At 32.3% G+C, this 18,159-nt stretch overlaps 2 protein-coding genes across 4 annotated transcripts in view; both read right to left on the bottom strand.

Annotated features, from left to right (window-relative positions):
• LOC107448046 (anaphase promoting complex subunit 1) overlaps positions 1–5,185 on the bottom strand; it is a 67,180-nt gene extending 61,995 nt beyond the window's left edge. Inside the window, exons 1-3 of one of the 3 annotated variants that reach the window (XM_071187136.1) lie at positions 5,047–5,135; positions 3,719–4,001; positions 1,258–1,494 (exon numbers count right to left, since the gene is read on the bottom strand). In XM_071187136.1, coding sequence (XP_071043237.1) covers positions 1,258–1,440 — 183 coding nt within the window. In that variant the 5' untranslated portion in view covers positions 1,441–1,494; positions 3,719–4,001; positions 5,047–5,135. Of the gene's footprint in view, positions 1–1,257; positions 1,495–3,718; positions 4,002–4,970 lie in introns of all 3 variants that reach the window. The other 2 variants (XM_043040202.2, XM_071187137.1) reach the window with 2 other exon arrangements.
• A 7,940-nt stretch (positions 5,186–13,125) lies between these two features.
• On the bottom strand, positions 13,126–18,157 carry LOC107448050 (mitochondrial potassium channel). The gene is made up of 3 exons (XM_016063139.3): positions 17,687–18,157; positions 14,917–15,063; positions 13,126–13,829 (listed from the first exon to the last, which is right to left on the bottom strand). Exons 1-3 carry the CDS (start codon positions 17,927–17,929, stop codon positions 13,218–13,220), a joined length of 1,002 nt encoding a protein of 333 aa, XP_015918625.2. The 5' UTR covers positions 17,930–18,157; the 3' UTR covers positions 13,126–13,217.
• Positions 18,158–18,159: the final 2 nt, after the last annotated feature.

Here is an 18,159-nt window from a genome sequence, read left to right as displayed (position 1 = left end):
TCTCATGATTTTACAACATTATTAAATTTTAAATAACTATTCTATTTTGTCCTTTCTATTCAGCTTCTTGCTTTAATATTAAAGTTAAAGTGTGTGAGAGTGTATGCATACATAATACATACATACAGAGTTCTCCCTAGGAATAAAAAAGGGCAACGTGTTTCCACGTAGAAAAGCGTGCTTTGTATTTTGAAAGAGAACTCATTTACCAACGCTAAAATTTATCAAAATATGTAATATTATGTAATAACTGAATTTGATCCTCAATTTTCAAATTACCCTCTCCTGCTATTTTATGTGTATATTTCACTGAGTAATTTTCACTCATTATCAAAATAACAGAAAAATTTAAAGCTCATGGAAAATAAGTAAAGGCAAGCTAAAAGTCAATCTGTGTATAAATTTTCTTCTTCAAAAAAAAAAGTAAATTGAAAAAAAAATTATTAATTGGTAAACAAAGAGCATTGAAAGCATTTTATTATATTTTAAACTCAAAATTTTTGAGAAAATAAACATTTAAAGGTACATTTTTAAATAAAAGGTATTTATTTAAAAAATTAATAATAAAATTTAAAATCACTAGAAAATTTATTAATATACCCCCCCTCAAAAAAAGAAACTTATAAAAATGTAACCAGTTGAAAATAATCCTAACAAAGTAAATATTTGTAAGAGTATTCAGAATTAAATAATTTATTTATTCTGAATTATTAATTTAATAAATTTTTCTCAAGTGTAATGATTATCTAAACAGTGAAATTTTTTTTTAAATGGAATAAGTAAACAGAAAATAATAAGTACACAAAATTTATCTAGATGTAAATTTGCATATTTATATTTAGTAAAAACATAAGACATAATCCATTTAAAAATAAAACATTATAATAGGTTAAATAGATTTTTTAACATTTTGTTTAAAAGTAAAATAAGAATAGAGTTAATTTTTAAAAAGTACAGGCTTTAAATACTTTCTGTTCTTTTCAGTGTTACCTTTTCCTAAAAAATAAAATAAAATTATGGGGATGGCAGTTTATTATCAAAGAATGGCAAGGAGGGGGCATTTATAGGGAACAAAGGAGAGGCAGGGCGAGCCACCCTTTTAAACATGATAAGGGAGAACACTAAAGTTAATTTCTGGTGAAGTTCTTACAATAATTTTTATCCGGTTTAAAATCGAAAACCCTCTTTTACATACAACTGCTAGCAAGATTAATGCTATTGCTATAGCAAAAATTAATGTATATTTCAATAATTTACTTGAGTTTGATCTTTTAAGGTAACTCCACGCAATGCTTTCAGTAAGTCTCTTGTAAGGCTATGTCCATTTGAGACAGGGGCTGCCGGAACATTATCTGTCAACAAGTAAACATCCCCAGGGTGAACATAAAGATGTTCTCTCCCTAAAGGAATGAATTCTTGTGGTTCTCCAGCAGTAATCATTGCCTCTTTGCCATCCAGATTTGCAGATTTTTAACTATTTCATAATTTCAACATCTGAAAAAACATAAAAACTTTAATAAAGAGATTAAGTTATAAAAACCATAGATTCCGAATTACTGCTAAAAAAAATTTTATTTCAAATGTTTTGTTTTATTAAAGCCTACATTAGAATTAGATAACCTGTGACTCGGAACTAAAAGCAAAATTCAAATTGTGGAGACTAGATTCAGACAGAAAGTAAAATTTATTAACATTAAGTATACAAATTTGAAAAGTACGCCATCTGGCGGTATTAAAAAGAAAAAGACTGCGTAGCAATCCTTCTCTAGGAATGACAACACAAATGGTCAATCTCCTTACAGCCACAAATTAATTAGAAAAACGTACAAAAGAGGGAAAAAAATTAACTAATTTCACAGTGTAAAAACATAAAACAATAAAAATAAAATTCTTTATTACAATAAAATAATTACAATAATAAAACTCTTAAATGCAAAGGCAATTCAAAACATAAAATGTAGTTTAAAAATTTATCAAAATTAAAGATATATCAGTAAAAAAAAAAAAAAATTAGAAAATGTCTTATTTTTAAAAAAGTATAGAAAATTTTAAATGTTAAAAACAGCAGCTTGTATATTTTTTTAAAAAATTGACGTACTTTGTCTTTTAATTTTTAAGACTTAGTGATATTTTTCTCAGTGCTCTAATAAATAATTAAGTTACAATCACTTGATGTAAAACTGAATTCTGTTCAGAATTTTATGAAAGCTAATATCTTTTTATATGATGTGATTTCCTAATGTGACCAGATTTTTCAAACTAAAAATCTGGCGACACCAATTTTTTTTTTCTTCCAGAGTTTCAACACATCATTTAAATAAAAGAATTTCAGATTTCATACAAGAAATAAATTTTACAAAAGTTGCCCATCTTCCTTCCCCTGCAATTTTATGAAAACATAGCAATTGTTTTCAAATTTTGAAATAACAAAGCAATAACATTTAGAATTACGGGTGAAAAATAACTTAATGGTGTTCACTGCATAATTTTACAACATAAAATTTTCAACAAATTCCAATAAATCAACTAAGTTTTATCATTAGAAATTAATAAATTATATTTGCTATTGGAAAGAAATTTTAATAATAAATTTTTATTGGCTTTCAAAAAATCTAAAACTCTTTGCATGAATATAAAATATAAAACTTAGTCAGTTGGCAATAAAAGCTTTAAGTTCTCAAAGAACAAGTTGAGTTTTTTGAGGAAGACCAAATTTTATTTACCAAAGAAAATGTTCTTCTGACTGTTGTTACTCGCAAACTAATACCAAATTTGAGTATTTTTTTATGTGCTTTCAAATTCAATCAATCTCCTGAATAAAAAAATTTTAACATTTCTACCCATTGTCTATCTCTGAAGCCCATTTAGTTAAATTCATTCATTTGGTTCAAAATTTATCAAAGATTGGAGTAGGCATTTTTGTAATGGCTATCTCATTGATAGGAATCTGCTGTTTTGTAAATTAGTACCTAAAATTCTAAAATAATTTTCGCTAATTCCTTTTCGTTTATCTAACCCTCAATATTTAACTTCTTAAAGTACAAAACGAGGGAGAAATAAATCATCATTTTTCATCTTTAGATCAGTTTCCAGATTCAAGATAGTCTCTTGTACTTCAGCGTCTGCAAAATTTTCCCCTTCAATAACTTTGATATTGATGTGAAAAAATGCTACTAGGCACTGAGTAAAACTGAATCAAAATTCAAAAAAATTCTGGAGAATTTTTGGTCAATTTTCCTGGCTCTCAAAATAAGCCTTTAAACTAGAAAATAACTTTATGATATGCTCCAGATATTTAGCATAATTGCTAAGTATCTGGCAAAATCCTATAACCCTGAAGTTTTTTTAGATTCAAATTCTACAAAATCACAAAAGTTCTTCAGGTTTTCAGTTCTCACTGTATATATATGAAAATATGAATACAATTTCATTACAATTGTTTCTATATCCATCAATATACAATTTATGGCTAACTGAGTATCATTGTTTATAATGCAGTTTTTAATGTCCACAACTTCTCTGCTGAAGTTTGGTAAATACACTTTGTTTACAATTTCTTTTCATACCTCTAAAATTAGTTTTATGTTGTCGTTACAAAAATAACCTTTGTGTGCAACTCAGAGCTATCTATCCACTCACCTGCTCCAAATTATTTTTTTTAATAAGTGTGAAATAGTTTGGAAAATTGCATTAGTTCATTTTTCAATGGCAACTTTACCTTGTTTATTTTAAATAACTTTTGCTTCTTCTCATTAATATCTGGCAAGTCTTGAAAATAGGAAGCTATATTTGAAGCACATAAAACACGTTTTTTTATCATATATTTTTTAAGTGAATGAAGTTTTCTATCAAACGGCTTAAGTTTCTTAACATTATTTATTTAAAAATATGAGTTTATTTTACTCTTCAATTCTTCCTACTTTAGCAAAATTGGGTATCTTTCTTTTTGAGCCTTGAAATGAAAATTCAGATCAAGCCCAAAAATCTTTGAAATAAAAAACCTAGAATAAAAAAAGAACAGAGAAAACTTGAGAGGAGATAAAATCAAGACATTTTAGCTTATGAACAGGTGATACCTAAACAGTACTTCACCTGCCTCAAGCACTAATTTTCATAACCAAAAATCCTGATAAATATCTAATTACTAAACAACATAGTTTCCTTTTCGTAATGATGTGCATGTGTTTGACAGATTATATTTATTAAATTACCAATATAATTTTTTTTTACAAATATGATTAAGGTTCAATTAAAAAATTTTTAAAAAATGTTTTATTACTTACCATACTTAATTTGTAAAAATATATATATATATATATATATATTTATACATNTTTGATGAATTATCTACTGTATTTAAATGTGTTTGAAAACGTAAATTTTAGTGTCACTCTATAGTGAAGTGATTAACATGCTATTAAATTATTATTATATATATATATATATATATATATATATATATACCTAGACAACATGGTTTAATCTCATTAACAGTTTCAAACGCGTTAAAAATTGTATTCATACTTCTTTTTCAAGAAAATTTCATCAATGTATTTTACGTCAATTGAATAATTATATAAAAAATAGTATTTTAGTTATTTTATAAATTTCAAGCATATAATAACAATTTTAAAAGTTTTCTTGCTTTCAATTAAATATATTACCAACAAATGTAAACACTTCGACGACTAACAAATTTTAATTTCCTTGACGAATTAAACCTCCTTAAAGCAATAAAAACAAAAATATAACTTAATGGTAGCTTAAAAATAAAAAGACCGTACTATGTTAATAAATGTATTATGTCGCAATAATTAGTATAAAAAAAAGCAAACTATGTAAAAAATTAAAGCATGTTTAATTCTTTATGCTGATAAAATTTTAAAATAATTCTGTCGTTTTAATTTCCAGAAAAAAAAAAGACATCAAATGGTAATTCACTACTTTTTTAATGGTAATTCACTACTTACTTAAATGAGCATAGCAAAACGAAATATCTACCAAATTAGATTCAAAAAAATTTACTACTCAATAAGAGAATATTACCTGTGTTTAAAATTATTTAAGAGATCGTAAAGAGAAATAATTCAAAGTCGGAACATTTAAAATTCGTAAAAGTAGAGAACTATTTGTTTGGATTATGATGAGTGAATTCACTTCTCTTCGATAGAATTGGAGGAAATCCAATTCCTGGATTTTGATATTGCTTATGTTATCCCATACAAATTGATTTTTTCTTTATTTTGAGTTGTTGTTATTGTTGTAGTTCATTTACGTCGCACTAGAGCAGCACAATGGGCTATTGACGACGGTCTGGGAAACATCCTTGAGGATGATCCGAAGACATGCCATCACAATTTTGATCCTCTGCAGAGGAGATAGCAATGGCACCCCCTCTTCGGTAGCACAACGACCTGCATGCGAAATCGAGCACTTTACGGTAGCACAGTTTAACGAGGACCAATACCGCAGAACTACGGTCCCTACGCAGACTGATCCAAGTTTTCACCCACCCGCACACTGACCGCAGCCAGCGATGCTTGACTTCGGTGATCTGCTGGGAACCGTGTCTTAACGATCAGTCAACTGTGGGACTTTTTATTTTAAGAAGCGAAGTTAAGCAAGATTAAAGAACCATTCTTGTTGAAAGAAAAATATTCATTTGTGAACGAAAGTGTAATTGGCGAGTTCCCCCCGTTTTTGGAACTTGATTCGCTAGTCTTTCATGAATAAAGAATTTTCACCAATCAGATTCTCGTTCGAGCGGGAAAAATTTATAAGTGAGAATGCTGCAGTTAAAATATGCACTGTGAGGATAGAAGTTATCGACAATGTCAACCGTCATCTATGAAAAGGTACTCCATCATAGAATTGACTAGCTAGCTAGATCATGTAATTTGGCAAGGTACCTGCCCGCGCAAGCGGGCACTAGACCTCTGATCTGTGATATGCCCTAGGGCGACTGAGACTAATGACATTGGAAGTAATGAGGACGGGAAATTTGGAGGAGTACGAGGCAGTAACGGCTCGAGATATCTGCATATGCCGTTCAAATCATGATAACATATAAGAATTAGTTGGGGATAAAGATATGAAAATTGGCAAAAATAAGTAATGAATAATTAAGAAATTTATGTACAAATATTAAAGTACAAGTCTGATAAAAATTAAAGGCAAATATAATAAACTATTTACAGTATTTACAATATGTACAAGTAGTATCCTCTGATAATACGACGACCCGGCCGTCCCGGTACTCCACCGCTCGTGCCGGGTTGCTCGTCGTTCTAGTATTAAAACCTACAGCTTGCCCGGTTGGGACCCTATTTAAAAAACAAGGTTGCTCTTGCCCCGGGTTCGCTGTAGGCCTTGTGTCATGACTGTGTTTTGTTTGTGTGTGTATTCCTATCTATTGTATCTGCGTGAGAGTATTCCGTCTGATAATAGGAAATTTATAATTGGGTTATGATTTCTGCTGTCCTGAATTAATTCTTTTTTCATTATTTGTTTAAAATTGACCACATTCGTATTATTCACACTATGAAAAAAGCTGGCGCTTAGTTGGTTTATATACTCATAAACTGTATCGATGTTTAGGTCTTTGCGAATTAACTTGTTTGGAATGTGCCAGGGAGCACCGGTAATCCTTCGCAGAATCTTATTTTGTAACGTTTCTAGTCTCTTAAGTTGACTATCAGGTAAACAGTTCCATGCAGGGCATGCGTATGTGAATATGGGTCTGATACAGCTGATGTATAGGTGTCTTTTTATGTTTAACGGTAGATGAGAATTTGAGTTGAGTATCGGTCTAAGACAGGCATAAGCAGCTTCAGTTTTGTTAGTAATTTTCGTGATATGTTCATTCCAGTTTAGTCTATAGTTTAGGGTAAGCCCTAGGTAGTCTGCTTTGTTTACAACTGGGATATTATTTGAGAATAGGCATACTTTATTGGTAATCTTTCTATTTCTCTTTTTCCTTCTGATTATTAGTAGTTTAGATTTATCGGTGTTTATGGCTATTTTGTTTTTCGAGCACCAACTCTCAATATTTGGCATTTGATCATTTAATTTCAGGGCAGCGTGGTTTGGGCAGCGTGAACGGACAGCTATTGCCGTGTCGTCGGCGTAAAAGGCCACCATGCAGTTTCTATTACTTAAAACAGGGAAGTCACTTGTGTAGATAAGGTATAATATGGGTCCAAGGATGCTCCCTTGGGGGACCCCTGCGTCTATCGGTTTTTTCTCAGACAATTTATTGTTTAGTTTGATTTGGAATGTTCTGTCTTTTAAGTATGAATCAATAATATTCGTAAAGGCAGTGGGTATGTGTTGTCTTATTAGTTTAGTGATTAATGCCTTATGCCAGACGCGGTCAAATGCTTTGGCCACGTCCAGCATAAGGAGGGCTGTCGTCTCATGTTTATAGAAACCGTCGCTAATAAAGTCAATTAACCTAATAAGTTGTTTGGTTGTCGACAGTTCTTTTCTGAAGCCGAACTGTTCATCTGGCAAGAAGTTAATATGTGGAGTGAGTCTTTGTAGTAACAGCCTTTCAAAAAATTTTCCAAATGTAGGAAGAAGACTTATGGGTCTGTAGTTCGAGGCTAGTCTACTGTCTTTTCCTGGCTTGGCAATAAGTATTACAGTGGCGTTCTTCCAGGTTTTCGGAAAGATATTATAATCAAGGCATGCATTATATATGTTGCATAAAACATTTATTTGGTTTATGGGAAGATACTTCATCATTTTGTTATTTACGTTATCCTCTCCTGGAGCTTTTTTGTTATTTAACTTGTTAATGACTTGGATTATGTCGGCCTGGTCTATTGGGTCAATAGGTCCGATATTCTTATGCATAAGATAGTGATCATAGATATTATTTATATTCTCTTCCTCATCTTTATCAGTAGGATGAAGGTTGAGTTTAAATTGGTTCTCAATTGTGTTTGCAAATATTTTCAGCTTCTCACTATCACTATAGATATTTATATTATTTTCAAGAATTGGTTTGTTAATAGATTTGGTTTTTGAAGATTTAAGTGATTTCGCCATTTTCCAGACGGTTTGGTTTTCAGTGCAGAGCTCTGCTACTTTGTCGTTCCATTGATTATTTCTGTATTCACTACATTTTCTTTTTAGACTTTTAGTGAGTTTATTAAGTTCTTTCTTATCCTTGGGGTCACCATTTCTTTGCCACCTTTTTCTTATATAGTTTTTATAGGCAATTTCTTCTCTGATATTTTGTGGTAGAGCCATATAGTTCTTTTTATCCACGGATACTTTTGTGGCATTTAGATGTGCATTTTGTATCTTATTCGTTAATGAATTGATGGTGGTCTCTATATCATTTATGTTTTGTATGTTACAATGATGTTCGTCGAGCACAAGAATATTGTGGAACAGGTCCCAGTTTGTTTTCTTAGTCAATGCAGGGGTGTCTTGTATGAAATCGCCGAGAGTGGCTAGGACCGGAACATGATCACTTGCCAACTCTGTGACAGTATGACAGTTCATTGGGGTGTTTGTATTAGTTATAAAGAAATCTAATAAATCCGATCTTTTATTGGGAGCGTACGGAAAGTACGTGTGGTCTGTGGGTGCAATGACTGTTAAACTCTTCGCAGCCACAATTTTGTATAATTCTTTACCATTTTGGTTATTCGTACGGCATCCCCAGGATGTGTACTTTGCATTAAGGTCACCTCCGATAATGCAATCAATGTTGGATGGAAAGAGGGTATCTATGGTTTCTTTGGTAATAACATTTCCGGGTTTGTTGTATAATGCAGTAAATTTGTATGCTATATTATTATTTTGGTACAGAAGTATGGACGTTTCTTCGTGATTTGGCCCAGTATTATTACTATAGAGAACTGTGTTATAACTTCTCTTTACAAAAATAGCCGTACCTCCTCCTCTGGTAGTAAGTCTATCGGTCTTGTAGGTGTGATAATTTGCTAGTGTTAGATTATTCGAGCCATTGGTATGCGTCTCGGTAACTAGTGCAATGTCAATATTGTATTCATAAATAAAATTACTGAATTCAATGAATTTGTTTTTGATCCCGTCGGCGTTCCATAACATAATACTTAAGCTTTTACTCATCATTATTTTTGTTCAGTTCCTCTTGTTCGATTTTTTCGACTGCTCTTTTGAGCAGTGGGATTGCGTTTAGGCCATTTAAAACGCTTACCATGTCATTGAGTTTGTTAAATATGTCTCTTGCATCTTCAACAGTTTTTTGTACGTCTAAGCTATTTTGTTTCTTCACCGCATCGGCGTAGCTTTTATTTTCGAATACTTTCTCTTGGGGTTTATTATTAATTTTCTTTATTCTTTGCTGTTTTGGTCCTAGTGGGAATTTATCACATCCCCGATAGTTAGCTGGGTGATCTTTACCACAATTACAGCAGCGTGGCTTTTCGTCTTTCGATTTGGTGCAGTTTGAAGTTAGATGGTCATTTCCACACTTCACGCATCTTGGGTGGAGCTTGCACATTGCGGCAGAATGATAAAAACCCTGGCACCGGTGGCATTGCGCCGGGCCAGGCCGGGTCCTGTAAGCCTCGACATTGACTCTCAGTTGTCCTATGTGGGTAACATGGAATATTTCTTTAAATTTCCCTTCTCTGCGTAAGGAGACTAGAAATAATGGTAGTTTTTTGATTATTCCGTTACGCTTACTTGTCATTTGTTTCACCTCGACCACTGGGAATTCATTATCTATTAGGAATGCCTGTAAGTTTTTCTCTTGGTAGTCGAATGGAACTCTTTTGAAAACAACTCTCATGTGTCTTTCGTTGGGTAGTCTATATGAGAAGTGTTCTATTTGATTATCTTCCATATATTTCCTTATTTGTCTATGTGTTCCGTCTGATTTCGGTTTAATAACCATATTCTCTTGACTAGTTTTACATTCATAATCATAGACCTTGTTTTCCGCCATAGCCTCTTCGAATTTTTCGTAACAAAAGTTATTATCCCTTACAATAATAGGGGGGTTTCTGGTTTTTCTTTTTACTTCCTGAAAACCTACTTCATCTAAGGTGATCTCTTGGTCGTTTTCGACCATTTCGCTATCTAAGTTCTCATTTTCAACATTATCTACAATTGGATTTTTATTTTCTTCCCTAACGGCTTGTCTTTTGATTTCGTTGTTTTCACCTTTAACAGGGGAGGCTTTTCTCTTATTGTTAACTGTTTTGGTATTATCTGTTATCATTTCCTCATTTTCTGTTATATCTATATTTTCTACTTCGAGTGGGCTAAATTTATTACTTAATGGTAAATTTTGCTCTCTCAGGGGGGAATTTTTAACTTTAGCGAAAGGTGGTTTATAATGTTTTAGACTTTTATGGTTTTGGGGGCTAATAAAAGCTTTTTCTGCCGTTACTTCCTCCAAATATCTCTCATCAAAACCTTTAATTTTTTGGCTCATATTATTTATTCTATCACCTTGCACAGTTATCTGTTTAATTAGAACATCTATACAACTATGCAATTGTAGGAATGCAGCTTTAATTGAGTCTTCTTGAATCTGGCCTATTACATTGAACTTAATTGCGTCACTGTAATCCCTTATCCTAGTACAGTCTAGTTTCCCGTTTTCTGCTGCTTTTTTATCTATGCTGAGGTCGCAATGCCTAACCGTGTTGGGTACTACAAGGCTCCCAGGAGGTCCGTGCAGTTCTGGCGTAGCCGTCCCTGCCGGTGCCTCAAGGGTTCCAGGTAGCCCCGCATCTCGTGGCGGCGACAGCGCCGTGCTTCCTATCTCCCGTTCAGAGAATCCTGAAAAGGACTGGGGTGGATAGGTAAGCCCGAGATGGATGGAATCTAAAGGCGGGATGCCCGACCGTCCGGGGGTCTGGCCCCCGCGACACTCGGACTGTCCCACGCCAGTAGACCCGACGTCGTTCGTAGAAACCGGTTCGATGGAAGACATCCTTCTCTGACCGAGTCTGGGATCTGAATGGTGATAGAATTGACTTAACATGTCTTATATACTAGTGAATTGTAATTGTAATTTTTTAGTGGTAGACAAACTACAGTGCTCCCTCAAAAGAATTATAGATGTAATAGAACTCGATGATTGGATACCACTTGTAGATTCATTGCAGTTTTGTGAGAAGCTGGTAGAGCTGTATTAAGATCATCGCTCTTTTGAGTGCTGATCGCGAGAGCTGTATTAAGTTCATGGTCGCCTTTATCTGTCGAGTGAATACGTTGTTGTCATCGAGACTGAGTAGCAACTGCACGAGGAGGTGGATAATGTCGCAGTCACAAGTAGCAAGTCAACTGATCAATGTGGATCATTCATCGAAGTAGGCGTGTTCAGATTGAAGTGGGTGTTACTGTCAAGACAGGCGTGGTCATATCGAAGTGGGAGTTTCCGTCAAGGTACGCATGTTCACGATACGTCAGAAGGTCACCAATGTTGGGATGGTAGCTATGGACAGTGTCAACCGACATCTATGAAAGGGTATCCCATTATAAAATCGAGTTAGCATTTTTTATATACTAGTGAATTGTAATTGTAACTTTGTAGTGGTAGGCACACTACATGCACTTTAAATACGCAATGTCATATAGCCTTCCTTCAACACTTTGTAAGATCAAAGTAGTAATACTTCATTTACGTCAAACCAGAGCAGCACAATGAACTATTGACGTCAGTATGGGTCACATCCTTGAGGACGATTAGTAGCCCGAGGACCTGCCTTAGCTTAATAGGGGCCTGGGGCAAAAACTTCTTTGGGGGCTCCACTCTACTTCAGTAATGAAGAACCGAACTTATGGAGGTATTTGAATTTTCACCTCATTATAGATAACAAGAAAATTGATTAGAACCTAAAATAGCTGTAAAGTCCCCCCCCCCCTGCGATGGTGAGATGAAAAATTGTTCTGTCCATTTTATTGATTTTCTGACAATTCTATGTCCATCATGCCGAATTCAGCCAATGAGTAGCCTGCATTTTTGTACAGGCTTTTGTTTTGCCAAATTTGTCCATCGTAATTGCGGAAATTCAGCCCTAGAAAGCAATGGACTTACGAAACATGGAGTGTGTTCAGACGATAGGTTAATTGAAGAAGCTATCATAAAACTGATGTATTTTAGAGTGTGACGGAGTCAACTCCTGTTTCGTAGGTGTCCTCTGAAAGTTGTCTGGAGCTCAAGTCAATGCTGTCGATGATTTCTTAAGAGCTCGAGATTCATCGACATAATAAAAAAAATAGATTGAATCATTTGCATTGCCTCCAGAGATGCCACCCCAGGGTCGTTTTGCAAAGGTCATGGTGCTCAGCTATTTTTTCGAGTAACTGTAGAACATTCTGTCTGGGTGTGACAACACAACCCTTTCGAATGGACCCTCGAAACAAACTAGGGCAAAACGTGAGTCATCCAGAGCGAGTGGTTGAGACCATCCGTAGAAAATTTTAATTTTGAAAATTGGATCATGTATTCATTTTGTGAAAAGATAACAACATGGATTCATAGAAATGTTTTTTTTCACAAGAGTAGGTACAAAAATATTTTCAGACAGGTCATTTACAAAAGATGAAACACTCGTGATCGATGAGGGATTGGCTCCATAGTCATATGTAAAAAGTTTGAAATCCCACCCGTCACTGCAATACATCTATGGCAATGCTCTTTTGAGCAGAACACACACCTGCCCAAGGATGTGGTGGGATCTGGTTTCAACACAACTGGTTTGAGTTCCTTGGCCGGATGAAAGGGAGGCAGCCTCGCCCCATTTTGATTTGGTCACGGCATCTGTACACACCAAAAAACGCACTCGCATCTCGTACAGTTGCTCCAACAAGAGCTGAGTGTGTATGGGTCCGTCGACAGCATAGTAAAAATCAAAACCAGTTGGATTGCCTAATAACACTCAAAAATATTTCTTAAAGTGTCTTTTTAATTTATTTCTGCAGCATTTAGCAATCAAGTAGTTTTTAATCCTGCTCTTCGCAGTAGTGATTCGTTAAATTTTGATTGCGTTTTTATTTATTCTTTGGAGAAACATCTATCCTTAGCTTTAACTCTAAAATATTTTCCAGAATTTCACTATGGGCAGGGACTTAGAACCAAAGTTATATAAAAAGAACTAAACTTTGAAAAAATTAACAGAAGTAAATCTTTATTTCTAATCAAGAAAATAAATACAAACATTTATACAAGAATGTGTTGATAGTAAACAAAATATACTTTCTAATTAGCGAACATTACCTACATAAAATAGATAACTACAAAGTAGCAACAAACTTGTCAATAAACCTACATTGATTGATGTATGAAGCTTCAATTTTGCATCAAAGTTCTCTTCTAAATTATAAATCAATTGCTTCAGTTGGAAATCTAAAAATATTTCATCGTGTTTTTCATAGTTTATTAAAACTTTGTTACTTAAGAGGGATTCTAAGTATTTTATATTTTCAGATAAAGCTCCTTGTTGCATTTTCAGTTCATTGAAAAATGCGTCAGTTTTTAATAATTCATTGTTATTAACTTTAGTAGCTGGTAAATTCGTAAGACGACTATCTATTTGTTCTTGTAAACCTGCTACTTTATCTGCTATATCACCAGCAAACACTTTAATATCTTTTCTGTGACGCCAATTATTAATTGTTGATCCCAAAAGACCTAGAATAGCACCAACAACACCAGTTATCAAAGATAAATATTTATTTTTTTCTCTGTAAGTCCTTTCATGATCTTGACTGCTATTTATAGCAAGAGCTAAAGTCATTTGATGTTCTCGTTCCGTTCTATCATGCAAGCTAAAGACTTCTTGAAGTCGCCTCTGCTCTTTTAAAAGATCTCGTACCTGCAATAGATTATTTTTCAATGAATATAAGCTCACTTACAAAATATTAGTCACCCCAGCAGTAGAATCCAGTGACCAGAAGACTCTAATAGCTTCATAGCTACTTTTTCCTCAAACCTAATGAGTCGGTATTGACTGTTGAATTATAACCATAGATTATTTCTAATATGATATATTAATTCAAATTAGAAATAATCTACAGTTATAATTCAACAATAAAAATAATATAAATATATGACAAAATTTAGTTAAAGGTATTGACTTTATAGAACTTCAGTTAAAAATATTTGGGGAAGCGTAATACATTTCATGATTAAATTAATACTTTGAAATACATGAATTGTTAAAGAACACTTCTTCTCGAATCTTTTAATCACAAATTGATGGTTTCTGAAGGATTAAAACTTTGAAAGGAGACATCGGACATTTCAATGAAAATTATTTTTTCCAGAGTCTTTCGACATCGATGTACTTCTAACACTAAACAATTGATTTAAAAAATAAAAAAAAGGAAGTAAGAAAAAGAAAAAAGGAGCAATAGCAAAAAGTGGCCAATTGTTTATTCAATCTAAGACGGCACTTTGTTTGTTAACTCATGTTTAAGATTTTGTTTACTCAAAAGTTACTGTAAGAGAAATTTGTGCATTTATTCTAGTTTGCAAAAGATAAAAAAAAAAAAAGAAGTTCACAAATTTCTTTATTCTTTGAAGAGGAATTCTATCTTTGGAAGATCTTCAATTACATCTTAATATAATAAGTTGTTTGCAACTGTTTTGATAGCAACCTAGAAATATGCATAGGAATATTTTTTTTATTATATAATTGATTCCATCAAAAGATTTAGCATTCAATTCTATCTTTGGATGCTATGCAACTGAATGAAACAATTTATAAACACCTACCAATTAGCACAAATGTATAACCACCATAAAAATAAATAAATAAAATTAAAATAAATAAAAAAATAGATAAAACAAATTTTTTTTAAAAATTGCTTGTTTATAACACATAAAACTTTTCACAATGAGCCAAATAATGCCAATTCCATAACCAAAGTACAGGTATAATGTAAGATTAGGTTTCTTACTTGGGTAACCAAAGATATATACATATCATCTCCTAGTGATGTTTTATGCAAAATATCTTGTGATTCTTGCAGTTTCTTTTGGACAGCAAATATTTCTTCTTGAACTATTCGTCTTCTCTCCTGAACATTTTGGATTTTTTCTTGAACCTGCAAAAAAGGAAAAAAAAAGCTATGGAAAACAAATTTATTAAAAAGCATGTGGACAAAACCACAATCGGCTAAGCAAAAAAAAATATGTTCAAAAAATGAGGATGAGCATTTTTAATATTTTCCCAAGTAAGTAATTGTAAAAAAAATTAGAATTTACTTGAAATTGAAATAGAGAAATAAATTGAAAGTGTAAAGATAGTATATGTGCATAAATTACTGTATAAGAGAGCACAATCTTGACCAATTATCCAGGTTTTGACCATAAACAGCTTTATTCGGNAATTATAAAAAAATTTGACTGTAATTGTCCATTATCCAGGTTTTGACCATAAACAGCTTTATTCGGTTAAATACAATGTACAAGGGTTAAAAGGCATTCAATTTCCTTTTTATAGGATTTTGATAACAAAAAAATAGAGTAGAGAATTTCTCAGCCTTGACAAAAAGCAAAGTAAGGTTTCTAAAATAAATGTGACTACGACCTAAAAAAAGGCAAGACATTTAAAAAATAAAACCAGCATTATTATCTCAAAAATAAATAAATAATAATAAATAAATAGGGTTATTGTATTTCACATAAAAGTGTAAGAGATCCATCATAATATTCAAGAATTTTTTTTAAAATTTACTTCAATTTAAAAAAAATCTACTTTTCAAACAAAGTTCGATTAAAAAATAGTAAAAAAATTTCAATATAATAAATTTGTGCATTCAAATAAAGAAAGTTTAATTGCGCAAAATTCTAGCATTTTGAATATTTTGCGTATCATATTTTAATCACAGGAGTTGTGCATAAGTTTACAATAATAGCTGCAGATAAAACAAGTCAAAACCTGTAATCAAAGACGTGATTCAAAATTCAATGATTGTAATAATATAATATATTGAAAAGACCTAGATTTTAAAATGGTCAGATAAACTTGAAGGGTTAAACTTGTTAGCCAGAGTGACTTAAAAATTCACCATACAATTATTTGTGAGTACATGAACTGAGTATTTGGTGCCTAGCTTCAGTTAACAAATGCAGGACTGATAGAGTAATATCTCAGTTGTATTTCACAAGTAAAAAAATATTAGATAATTTTGAACACTTAATGCCTGTTTGGTATAAATCGATTAAAATTAATGTTTCAGGATTTTCAATTAGTAACTGGCATAAACATAAATTTGCAATCAATATCCTCTTTTAGTGGCCTTTTCAGGTTTGAGTTAGGTAAATGCCTTGAAAAAGAATTTTAAAATGTAAAATAATAAAAATTTTGTTGGACAAATGAATTTTCATCTCCATTATTTCAAAATTGTTAAACATTAATTAATGTAAGAATTAAAACTTTATTCAAGATGCAAAACAATTATTGAGAAAAGTATGAAGGAGGAATCTTTATTACTTGCAATAATATGAAAGTGAATAATATTTTAAAAATGTTTTTTTTTTTCCCTAATGGCAGGCACTGAATTTGAATTTTTGCCTATGAAGATGCCGGTATTGTTGCTCATTTAGCGTTACCCAATGGGCACCTGCGAACCAAAGTCACGGAGGAGAGCAACGTTGCCCATGCCACAAACCTGCTTATAGGGTGGGCCACATTCACGCATACACACACAACAGAGGACAGCACAAAGAGAGAGAGAGAGAAACGTCCATGCCCAGAGCGGGATTCGAACCCACATCCAATGGCTCCGCAGTCAGGAGCGCTAACCGCTCGGCCACCTGGCCGGCATTTTAAAAATGTTCAATAACAAAGAATTAAGACTTTATTCAAGATGCAAAACAATTATTAAGAAAAGTATGATGGAGGAATCTTTATTAGTTGCAATAATATGAAAGTAAATAATATTTTAAAAATGCTCAATAAACAATCCATCTTTGAAACGAATTCCCCATGTAAATGAAGTGAGGAGGGGGGTAATAGAATAATATATATGTATACCATGATATATAAATAAGTGAAACATAATGTTTATAAAAGATTTTATTGGTAATATTCTAAGTGCACAAAAAATTAAATAATTACTATGAAAATGACCAGATTTAATTGTTAGTTTGAGAAGAAATCTTTTTCTTAAAATAGGCAACTATGGAATTTATATATAAACAGAAAAATAAGCATATGAGTAAATATAATTAGATAATCAATACATTAAAGGTGTAAAAAATAAACTAATTAGAAACAAATTTTCAAGAGAAAATTTATAAATAATTTAAAAATGACAGCATTAAGAGAAAATTATATTGCAAACAAAGTAACAGAATTTTAACACATAAAATTTAGATACAAGTCTATGTGATTTTTCAAAAGAACAATCCAAAAATTTTATTGTTTTCAAAAAGGAAACAATGAAAGCTCCCTTGAAATAAAGACGTTTATTTTAGTACCCACATAACGTGTATTAGACTTTTTTGTAATCGTAAACTTATTCACACAAAACATATTTCGATAAAAACTACAGTCTTGGAAGGGGAAATAACTCTTCATTTATAAACTGTTAAAAGGTTAAAGCTCTCCCCGGTTTCTAGGTCTCTGCAAGTATAAATGTTTTTATATCAACGAATAGAACAAAGAAATTTAATAACATACTGCAGCTCATCAAATCTGAAAGAAAATTAAAAGGAACTCACATTCAAAACTTTCGTGTGAAGCTCAGATAGTTGAGTAATACCAAAAAGATCTTCGTATTTTCTCATCCATAATTTCATCTTAATTTCCCATTTTTCTTGAACGATTTTTTCAGCAGCATTAATAATGTGGTTTTTTTCAGACACTAGTTTAGTTGTCTGGACATTTTTTTCATGGTATATTCTAGGAAATAAGCGATATTTACGATAAACAGTAGGAAAAAATATAATTTTTCGTTTCATCATTTCTTTAAAGGGGATGAGATGTTGATATCGGATGTTTTACATAAGTAGATTGAAACCGTACTATACGACTGGATGAACTGACAGAGGTTGAAATGTGTGAATAAGATGATTTTTAAGAACATAAACTGATGATAATGTTGAAACTGAGGTAAGCCGGTGATATTACGATTGATCAGCAACGTTGTAAACATGCAGCGCATTATCACTTTTTACCTTTAGTGCGCATACTA

Source organism: Parasteatoda tepidariorum, chromosome 10 (genome assembly GCF_043381705.1).
Source record: "Parasteatoda tepidariorum isolate YZ-2023 chromosome 10, CAS_Ptep_4.0, whole genome shotgun sequence".
In the NCBI taxonomy this organism is placed as follows: domain Eukaryota; kingdom Metazoa; phylum Arthropoda; class Arachnida; order Araneae; family Theridiidae; genus Parasteatoda; species Parasteatoda tepidariorum.
The sequence above is the reverse complement of the archived record's forward strand: the minus strand, read 5'-3'. Positions and strand labels throughout refer to the sequence as shown.

Excerpts from the sequence above, each read along its gene's own strand:
- LOC107448050 (XM_016063139.3), bottom strand. The coding sequence starts at position 17,929 with ATGATGAAACGAAAAATTATATTTTTTCCTACTGTTTATCGTAAATAT. Across the intron at positions 15,064-17,686 it reads TTCACACGAAAGTTTTGAAT|GTTCAAGAAAAAATCCAAAA; the intron begins GTGAGTTCCTTT and ends CCTTTTTTGCAG. Across the intron at positions 13,830-14,916 it reads ATATATCTTTGGTTACCCAA|GTACGAGATCTTTTAAAAGA; the intron begins GTAAGAAACCTA and ends AATCTATTGCAG.